Below are 10,820 nucleotides of genomic sequence, written 5' to 3'. Positions count from 1 at the left end.
GGGTGTTTTATAAAACCTTTTGTAATATTCTTGCACCTTTTTTTTACTTGCTGTTTTTAAAGAATCAGTTGATTTTGGAGAACTTCCTTCTTCACTAAAACCTATAAGTTCTATTTAGAAAATTGGAGACCAATTAGTTTATTAAACAACGACACCAAAATTTATTCACATATATTTGCAAAAAGACTTAAAAAATGTCTAAAAATGATAATTGATGAAGAACAATCAGGTTTTTTGAAAGGACGCTATATTGGAAATAATATTAGATTAATTCTTGATTTAATTGATTACAGATATTTTATATCAGATGATAGTTTAATATTATTTATCGACTTTTATAAAGCGTTTGATACTATTGAACATTCTTTTATGTTCAAAGTTATAGATTTTTTTTGGCTTTGGTATGTTTTTTCAAAAAGCAATTCAAACTCTTTATAATGGTTGTAATAGCTCAGTCCAGTTAACTCATGGTACCTGTCCGAGATTTAATATGTGCTGTGGGATAAGGCAAGGGTGCCCTATATCGCCTCTTCTTTTTTTATTAGCTGTGCAAGTGATGGCCACTCATATCAAAAAAGCTAGTTTTCATGGAATCTCAGTGTTTGACAAAGAGATTAAACTCAGTCAGTTAGCAGATGACACCACAATTTTTGTCAAAAACAGTGAAGAAGTGGAGAGTGATAATATTATTGTTGTTGCTGTTTTTTGCGTACACAAGGCATCTGTTAAAAATATCTTCATTTGTGTTCTGCACAAAAGGGTCTTTTGGGATTGGAGCGACATGAGGGTAATTAACAGAATGCTTTCATTCTGGCCTGTGGCGGGGGCTTGTAGTCACTGAAGGTCTGAATGGCTTGCCACAGGGACCGAGTGTCTTTACTGTCTGTGAAGTTTTTTTAGCAAATTGTTGTTTTGCCTTCTTGATGCCATGAGACAGATTGGCTCTTGCTGTTTTGAGGGCTGCTTTGTCTCCTGATCTGAATGCTTCATATCTGGTCTTTAGCAGGCCACGAACCTCTGCTGTCATCCATGGCTTCTGGTCGGCACGTGTGGTAATGGTCTTTTTGATGTAAGCAGTCACAGTTTCAGTGTACTCCTGCAGGTCTGTGTGGTTGTTGTAGGTGGCTGCCTCTTTAAACATGTTCCAGTCTGTGTCCTGGAAGCAGTTCTGCAGTGAGGAGGTGGCATTGTCTGGCCATACTGTGATCTGCTTTTGAACTGGTTTGGCAAGTTTGAGAAGTGGTCTGTATGTTGGTATTAGCATAACAGTGATATGGTCCGAGTACTCGAGGTGGGGGCGGGGTTCAGCTTTGTATGCGTTTTTCTCTGTTGTATAAACAAAGTCCAGTGTGTTGTTTCCCCTTGTTGCAAAGTTCACATGTTGGTAGAACTTTGGTAAAACTGTCTTTAGGTTTGCATGGTTGAAGTCACCGGCTATGATGAAAAAGCCGTCGGGGTTATTTGTTTGTTGTTCACTGATGGCGATATACAGTTCACGAAGCGCGTCCTTAGCGTTTGCACACGGGGGAATGTAAGCCGCGATGATAACAATGGCCGTGAACTCCCGCGGCATGTAGAACGGTCGACACTTCACAAGCATAAACTCCACCAGCGATGAACAGTGTTTTGATATTACCGCAGCATTGTTACACCATTCTTTGTTGATATACACACACAAAGCCACCTCCACGGGTCTTACCAGATAGTGATGAATCTCTATCCGCTCGGAAGCTGGTTAGCCCGTGCTGCTGAATGGCGGAGTCCGGGATGTTGTCGTTTAGCCATGTTTCAGTGAAAACAAACACACAACAGTCCCTTGCCTCATGCTGTGTAGACCGACTGAATTGAATTAAGTCCAGTTTGTTTTCCAGAGAGCAACGTTTGAGAGCATGAGTGTTGGAAGAGCTGGTCTTGTGGGGTTAGCTCTTAGCCTAGCTCGTATCTCACACCGCTTGTGTAACCAGTTGGGAAGAGAAATAATAATTTTATTGTATTCTTTGTGATGAACTTCCCAAAACGTATTTTCTGTGGAGCCAAAAGACAATTGTTATGTATTAAACGCCATAAGGGTCATTCTGTGTTATTGCGTGTAGGAACTTTAATTATGGTGTTTTGTGCAAATGGGACTCTTATCTGTGTTACCTATGCCTTTGTGGAGTGCGGGAGTTACGTCAGCCTCAGACAGCAATTGGATGCTGGCGAGGCAATATGCAAAAAGTTTCTACTTATCTCCCGGTTGTTCTTGTGTATGATGCTGAAAGAGGATAGCGTGGAGAATGGTTTTTCTGATTAAGTGTCCCAGGATTAATAAATGGAAGTGATGTGAAACCGTCCCTGCCATCTCCGGTGTGAAGTTTCTTATGTGCAGATCTGGAACTGTTACATAAAATTAGAAATCCGGGTCACGGCACCAATGTAACCATTTCTACTTTGCCTCGCTCCGAGCGGGATTCGAACCGCTGACTCCGGCGCGGGAGGCGGGCGATCTAACAAGGAGGCTAAAGGCCACAGCCTCTAGCGCCTCTTTTTTGAGAACAGCGGAGTGAGGTTTACACGCACCAGCACTTACTTGCCTACGTCTGTTACACTTGCGACGCTGCCTTGTGCGGGTACAAGCATTTGACTAAAAATCCAGAACAAGCTAACTATATAGATATCTCTGTGAATGTTTATATGGCTGTCAATGAATGTGATGCTACATTTTATTCAAAATTAAATACCTTAAATATCTATAATTTTGGTTTTAATAAGATTTTCCCAGGAAACTTGGCGTCCTCCATGATTCCTGGTCTTTCCAACAGCACTTGAATGCGACAAGCTTGTAATCAGACTTCTGAAATTCTGAAAATTTGCTTACCCAATTCTAGATGGAGTCATCCAGCTGCAGCTCACATGCATGAAAGTGGCATTTCTGAACTAGTTGATGCAGGAAATCAGCATTCTAATAAAGAGGTTGATTGGCAAAAAGTATTTTATGTATTTTGAAAATACAAAAATACTAAGATTAAATGTATTTAAATACAAAATACATTAGATTTTTTTTCAATGGTAAATACAAAATAGTATTTTGTATTTCAAATACGTATTTTAAAACATGTATTTGAAATACTGCCCATCCCTGTTTGCATGTTTTTAACGTGCTGTTAAACGGGGACGTCTGGTCACCCTATCAAAGTTTAGCTGTTTATGTTAAACGGGGGGTTTCTGGGAAGCCGCTGGCTGCAGCCGCCATCTCAGTGAATTGAACCAGCATACTTTCACTTTCACTCCCGGCAGCATCCGTGAGAGAGCATGTCTGGCAAATGACTCATGAACAAAGAAACACATTTAAGACGGGAGGAGCCTCGGAAGATCGTGTTTGTGCGGTTCTGGATTTAAGAACGGTCAATGCTTTCTGCTGTTGAAACAATCGCTTTGCAAACGGTAGGCCTAGGCTATAAACAGCTTCTTTTTCTATATAGCTATGCCTTTCAAATGTAAGGTCAATCTTTATTTTGTTTGTTTGTTTTTTTCTGTGTGTAATTATGAAATTAATGGCTTCTGACTTTGTTGTGTTTTGTTGTTTTCTTTTGCAGAGTCATGGCTTGTAGCAGGCGCATGTCTGCTCCGGTGTGTTTCATTGAAAACGATGAAAATGGCAAGCTGTGTGTGAGAAAAGAGGCCAAAGACATTCTTGATGGGATCAGTGAGCCGGTGGTGGTGGTGTCTGTGGTGGGACTCTACCGTACCGGGAAGTCTTACCTTATGAACCGCCTGGCAGGACAACAGTCCGGTGAGAGAAAATGCTGAAAGTCCTTCTCAAGTGCTGTGCATGCTGATATGATCATGAGGACACGATAACTGAATACAGTCAAAACTAAAATTATTCAGACAGACACCAGATATAGCCAATTCTTTTTTTTTTTTTTTACTAGTGGATACAGGACACTATAGTATATTTATGTTAGTGAGGATAGCAAAATAAAGTAAACTGTGACCATATTATACCCAAAAATTCTTCATACAGTGGACTACTAGTAAAATTGATTTAAAAAAAAATTGGGACCAAGAATTATTCAGACACTTTGATCTGACCATGTTTTAGGTGTTTTACTGTAATTGCTAATGCAACCTTTTTACACCACAGATTGAACAAAGCATTAAAGGGTTAGTTCACCCAAAAAATTAGCCCATGTTTTACTCACCCTCAATGCATCCTAGGTGTATATCTATTTTAAAATGTTATAAATACTAATCACCAGTGTGTGCGCGAAGCGTACGTCCTACATCATATGCCAGAACGGCTTGCATGTATGACAGTTAGCAGAAGTTAGAAAAAAGTATTTATAACACTTTAAATATGTATCGATTCGCTACAGGAGGCCTTTATTCACCCCCGGAACCGTGTGAGGCATGATTTATTATGGAATGCGTGCACTTTTATTTGATTAATTTTGGACTGTTGAACAAAACACCTGCCTGCTCCCATTCTAAAGCGTGGAAGAGCAAGGATAATTTTTAATATAACTCTGATTGGATTCTTCTGAAAGAAGAAAGTCATATACACCTAGGATGCTTTGAGGGTGTGTAAAACATGGACTAATTTTCATTTTTGGGTGAACTAACCCTTTAAGTATTGCTTGGCAATTGGTTGACCTAAATTGGTATTATCTAATTGTGTACTTAAATTTAACAGCTGACAACGGTTCATCCTAATTCATTACATACCTTTCTATCAAAGTTATCTGACATTATCAAGACGAATTTATTCTTTGAGTTCTTGTCATATTTTATTACCATTTTCTAAACTATAGCGAATAAACTGTGATGATGTGAAAAATGTTGAAGGTGTCTGGAATTTTGGTATGTGCAAAACAGGAACTTCACTAAAATGCGATAATTTCGTACATGTAAACAATAAATATAAATTAATATCAAAGTAAAAGTTAAAATATTAATAAAGTGTCTCTGATGCTCATTTTGTGCTCAAAAACTAATTTACTGTAAAGATACCTTAAATTAAAATGTAGTTACATTTTTATGGGGCGTAAAGTAAACATGGTTCAGCTATCCTGAGATGGTAATGAAGACAAACGTTTTAATTATACAGTATGTGTACTCAGTAAATTTTTCTCTCATTACAAATATTTTACACTAAGACACAAACAATACATACATATAAAAATACTTGATGTTTACAGTCATGCACAGTTTCATGAGTCTTTAGACATATTTAGTCAACTGGCATATTTGCCAAACCAACAATAATAAAATAAGCACACCTCTAGAAGGCTGAAATTATTCTGCAGTTTTGGCATCATTGTTATCATTATTTCTTAAAGAGAGCAAGAAATGGAGAAAATATTATTTATATTCAGAAAACGTTTGTCAGGTTGTGTTACCAAACATGCAGGAAACCATATTATGTGGTTCACATGTGACAATCATGAAAGAGAAAATGACGTCACAGAGAGGATATCAGTCGCTTTTCCTAGAAATGGTATATGTTTTCAGAGAAAACCAACATGAATACAGAGATTTTTTTTGTTTTTTTTTCAGTTCTGGATCTAGACTTTTAAAAGATTTGTTTGTCATTTTGGGAATCCTTGTTTGTGACACTGGACCACAAAATCAGTAATAAGGGAACATTGTTTTAAATGAAGATTTATACATCATCTGAAATCTGAATAAATAAGCTTTCCATTGATGTATGGTTACAACTATTTGAAAATCTGGAATCTGAGGGTGCAAAAAATATATATATATATTGAGAAAATCACCTTTAAAGTTGTCCAAATGAAGTTCTTAGCAATGCATATTACTAATCAAAAATTAAGTTTTTATATATTTATGGTAGGAAATTTACAAAATATCTTCATGGAACATGATCTTTAATTAATATCCTAATGATTTTTGGCATAAAAGAAAAATCGATCATTTTCACCCATACAATGTGTTGTTGGCTATTGCTACAAATATCCAGGGTCACATTTGTCATTGACTTTAATAATGTTATTGTCTCAGGCTTTGCTCTCGGCAGCACTATTGAATCAAAGACCAAAGGCATCTGGATGTGGTGTGTCCCTCACCCTAATAAAGAAGGACACACTCTTGTGCTTCTGGACACAGAGGGACTTGGGGACGTGGAGAAGGTGAGTAGGAAAACCACAAAGCATCTATAGCAATGTTATCTCTATATATCAATAAAATCTGCCATCACCTTATACTTTCACTGTCATTTAATTAATCACCAGATGAGAAGATTCACTGCACAGAATTAGTTGGCCTTTACATGACCTTTTGCCATTAAATGTAAATTAGTGGCCACTTACTGGCACTCACATACTTTTATTATTTCAGGGGGATGAGAAACACGACACATGGATCTTCTGCCTGGCTGTTCTTCTCAGCAGCACTCTAGTGTACAACAGCTTAGGAGTCATTGACAACATGGCACTGGAAAAGCTGCAGTATCCTTCTCACACACACACATTCATGATGTATTCAGAGTTAACAATTAATGAACACAGTTAATAAATGGTGCCAGTGTTATTCCTCCTGAACAATGCTGAATGTAGCTATGTTACTGAGTTGACGGAGAACATTCGTGTGAAGGCAGAAGTGGGTCAACATGAGAGCGAGTCGGCAGATTTCATGCGTATTTTTCCATCGTTTGTCTGGGCTGTTCGGGACTTTACTTTGGAACTGAAAAGGGAAGATAAACTAATAACATCAGATGAGTATCTGGAGGGCGCATTGAAACTCAAACCAGGTGAGATAGAGTTGACATTAAAAACATACACAACATATTCTTTTTCTAGCAGGTACATATGCCATCACAGACCATTTTTGTTGTGTTGAAAAACGTCAAAGTCATTAGTCAAAAATGCAGAAATAACAAGCTTTCAAAACTGAGTTCTCACTTCAAACTAATAGAGCTGAGCCAATGCTGATAGATGGGTTGTAAAAATAAAACGGCAACGTTGAAAGCTCAAAAGTGCCAATCAACCTACAAATGGCCTACTAAAACTTAAAACAGGACAGAAAAATGTATTTTAACATTTAAAAAACAGCACAGTTTTAGGTATAACATAAAAGTGTCCATTATATACAGCAAATTAGCGCTCATAATATATACTCAATATATATTATGATTTCATAATTATCTTATTTTAGGTAGCTCACCTCAGACTGTGCAGTATAACCTGCCCCGTAGTTGTTTGCGGCATTTCTTTGCGGTGAGGAAGTGCTTTGTGTTCCCTCGGCCTGCAAGTACACAAAACATGAGGAGAATGGAGCAGCTGTCTGAGAAAGAGCTGGAGTCAGAGTTCCTTGAGCAGGCAAACACCTTCTGCTGCTACGTCTACAACAATGCAGAACCAAAAACCGTCACTGGAGGCCGTACAATTACTGGAACAGGTGTGTGCCTTCACAAAAACCTTTAAAGATAACAAATTTATGACAGTTGTTAATCTGTTCTGAGAACCAATGATTAGTGGACTGTGTACAAAAGAACATACATTTGAGTAAACTATGGAGTTGTGTTTTCTGACAGCTCTGGGTAATCTTGCTGAGGTTTACGTAGAGGCGATTCGCAGCGGGAATGTTCCGTGTTTGGAGAATGCAGTGGTGTCTCTGGCTAAGATCCAGAACGTCCGTGCAGTGGAGGAGGCCATGCAGTTCTACATGACAGAGATACTCAGCATGGCTCAGCTTCCTATGCGCCCAGAAGAGCTGTCCAAAATCCACAAAATTGCAGAGAAGAAAGCCGTTGAAGTTTTCATCACCATGTCCTTCAATGACAATGACCAGATCTACCAACAAAAGCTCATGGTAAAGTACCTTCTGCATACAGTTCAAATAAAATTAAGGAAAAACAGGGAAACTACTTGGAGATCAACTTAGTTCAACTTGAAACTGAACTTGAAATCTGTCCTAGAAAATCATTTTTACCTTTCTGTAAGTTATATTTTAAAAAAAAATCTTCAGAAATGCAGTCGATAAAGCTTGAATTGAACTGGACACATTCATTTACAAAATTCTGTGACCATTTCTCAACAGAAATTAAAAAAAAAAAAATCACAGACATCTTGTCTTTTGCAAAATTTGCAATATTATCTTAAAACAAAATGCATGTACAAATACACACAAAAAATATCGCAGCCTGTTGTTTTACAAATTTCCATTTAATGGAACTGAATAATCAAATGGTTTACATATTATGCATTTATGCATGTGTAGTGTATTGAAAACATTGAATTAAAAGTATTTAAATGCATGAACCTTTAAAACTTATACCACTCTTGTGTTGATTATAGTGAATATGTGCATAGATTCAAATAATGGAGATTCAATCCATGTATAATATTCTGTCTTTATGATTAGATTATAAACAGTTTTGCTCTCTCTCTTATTGATTCTCATGATTTAGGGAAATATTCATAATGAATATCAAGATATGTGCCAGCAGAATCATGAAGCATCTCGCATGCAGTGTGAGGAGGTTCTGCTTGAGGTGTTTGATAAGCTGGAAAAAAGCATTTCTAACGGATCATACTTGAAACCTGGAGGATACCAACAGTACAGGGACACACTCAGACATCTGTCCAATGACTACAGAGCAAGAACACACTCACAAATAATGGTACAGTTCACACATGCATGCTTTGCTCACATTTAATTGTTCCGGAAGGTCACAACAGGATCTAACAGCTCTGATAAACATCTTTCACGCTGAAGTGGTGACAGTCGTGAAACTAAAACATGAAAACATTTACTCATTCCCAGGTTTGAAAATCTGTTTGCTGTTGTTGTTTTACTTGAAGCACAAAACTAAAAATTCTGAAGACTGTACGTGTTACTTTTTATCCAAACAACAGTTTGTAATGAACAGGGATGTCAAACTTGAAACCTTGAAAAAAAAAAAAAACACCATGAATGACTGATGTGCTTTAAGTTATCTGATGACATTAATATGATATTTAATGTAGTACACAAGTAATCTGGGCAACTTTAACGGCACTTTAATTGTTTTATGGTGCTTTAAAGGTTTTCATTTTCGAGTTTGACAGCCATGGTAACTACAAACTGTAATTTTATGGAAAAATTAACACTATGTTGGTTTTTCATGACATGAGGGTGAGTAAATTATAAAAATGTTGATATATTTGGGCAAATCTTTCTTTTAAGTATGATTTGTAGCAATCACAACAAAACTCCCATTGATATTTTGAATGATTAGAAATGTGTTTTTATCACAGAGTGAAGAAGTGTTGAGTACATATTTGAGAGCAAAGGAAGAAGCTGGAAATATGATCTTAAATGCTGACCAATCTCTCAGCGCGGCGGAACAGGAGAACGAGGGTACAATTTAAATCAGCTGCACACATTTCTATCAATCAAGGCTCTAAATGATACACTAGACAGACTTGAATTAGAGCACAGAAGAGTAACAAACAGATTTTGTGATTAATATACTGTTTAGTAGCTGTAACTCAGGCTTTCATTACTAAATACCTGTTTTGTGTATTGTCTAAACTTTCACTTTTTCAATACAGTGCAAAGACTAAAGAATGCAATTCTGGAGCAGCGGCAAAAAGGTCTAGAGGAACAGAACCAATTACAGGAGCAGGCATTTAAAGACATGCAGAGATCCCACGATGAGCATGTGAATCAGATCATTCGTCAGATGGAGAGAGAGCAGGAAAGAATCAGCAGAGACAATGAACGAGTCCTGGAAGCAAAACTGAAGGTAAAACAGGATACTTACTCCAAAAATAAAATGTCATGTTTAATGCTGTGCTTAAAGGAGTACATAATGTCTGTAATACCAATGGAGTCTGTACATGTTTGGCTTGTTTGAATTAATTGCTTAATGCTTAAGGTTTATTGTATTGTACTGTTTTTGGAAAATAAATATAACATGGTCAAGTTATAGAGTAGGCTTTCTTAATTCATTTGCCGTTTGTGTTGCAGGAAAGAGAAGCTCTTCTACAGCAGGGCTTTCAGCAGGAGGCTGACCGGATGCAGCGTGAGATTGACAGCCTAAAAGCAGACGTGAATAAACAGGAGACGTCCCAGCCCTCAACGATGAGCAAGGTTTTGGATGGTATCGGCACTGCAGCAACATTGTTTTTGCCAGGTTTCGTTCCTAAATTAGCTGGTGTTGGTCTGTCCTTGGTTTCAAAACTGTTTTGAAAATCGATATACGTTATTGACATACTTATATCTATATATATATATATAGAGAGAGAGAGAGAGAGAGAGAGATAGTTGCTGTTCTCATATTATAACTGACAAGCGAGCAACATTTGTTATGAACTATGAACAAAGCTGCGACTGCCTTTCACGTAGTGTTAAAATGATTCAGAAAATCAGTGAATCCTGATGTAAATCCTCCTGGGAACCTTTCAATTATTAGGTCATGATATTTGACCAAATTATGGCCAATATCTGTGTCCAGTAACAGCTTTGACATTAAATAATAGTGTGGTACTTTCTTTGTGTTTAAAGGTTTATAGCTAATAGATCAAATGTTCTTAAACTGAGTTAGAGTGTATTCACTGTTTTTGTTTTTGTTTGCTTGTTTAGATGAAAAAAATCTATGCTGTTTATTTTGACATCCTTATAGGTTAAATGTGGTGACTTCAGTTTTCTGTGAAATATAATAAACGTTTATTTTGATTCAGGCTGATTGTGTATATATGACAATGTGTCCTTGGCATTGAGTAGAAACCAATAAACCTCTGAAGAAGCTTGAACACGGAACATTGTCTCCTGTCTGTTTCTTACCATGGCTGTACATAAAATGTTGAAAAAAATATCTACAGGTACATCTCAAA

General features: G+C 37.2%; 1 protein-coding gene across 1 annotated transcript; it reads left to right on the top strand.

The window, feature by feature from the left end:
• Positions 1 to 3,195: 3,195 nt before the first annotated feature.
• On the top strand, positions 3,196 to 10,781 carry LOC306881540 (guanylate-binding protein 2-like). Its single transcript, XM_079435708.1, has 11 exons — positions 3,196 to 3,423; positions 3,576 to 3,772; positions 6,004 to 6,131; positions 6,340 to 6,449; positions 6,558 to 6,751; positions 7,156 to 7,398; positions 7,535 to 7,812; positions 8,411 to 8,623; positions 9,240 to 9,342; positions 9,537 to 9,730; positions 9,955 to 10,781. The coding sequence occupies exons 2-11, from the start codon at positions 3,580 to 3,582 to the stop codon at positions 10,174 to 10,176; spliced, it is 1,878 nt and encodes a 625-aa protein (XP_079291834.1). The 5' UTR covers positions 3,196 to 3,423; positions 3,576 to 3,579; the 3' UTR covers positions 10,177 to 10,781.
• The last annotated feature ends 39 nt before the right edge of the window (positions 10,782 to 10,820 follow it).

This window comes from Barbus barbus (assembly GCF_936440315.1).
Source record: "Barbus barbus genome assembly, chromosome: 15".
NCBI classification, from domain to species: domain Eukaryota; kingdom Metazoa; phylum Chordata; class Actinopteri; order Cypriniformes; family Cyprinidae; genus Barbus; species Barbus barbus.
The sequence above is the reverse complement of the archived record's forward strand: the minus strand, read 5'-3'. Positions and strand labels throughout refer to the sequence as shown.

What these genes read in the sequence shown, in the direction of transcription:
- LOC306881540 (XM_079435708.1), top strand. Translation starts at nt 3,580, where the DNA reads ATGGCTTGTAGCAGGCGCATGTCTGCTCCGGTGTGTTTCATTGAAAAC. An exon ending in CGCATTGAAACTCAAACCAG is followed by an intron (nt 6,752 to 7,155) that starts GTGAGATAGAGT and finishes ATCTTATTTTAG; the next exon opens with GTAGCTCACCTCAGACTGTG. An exon ending in GGCGGAACAGGAGAACGAGG is followed by an intron (nt 9,343 to 9,536) that starts GTACAATTTAAA and finishes TTTTCAATACAG; the next exon opens with TGCAAAGACTAAAGAATGCA.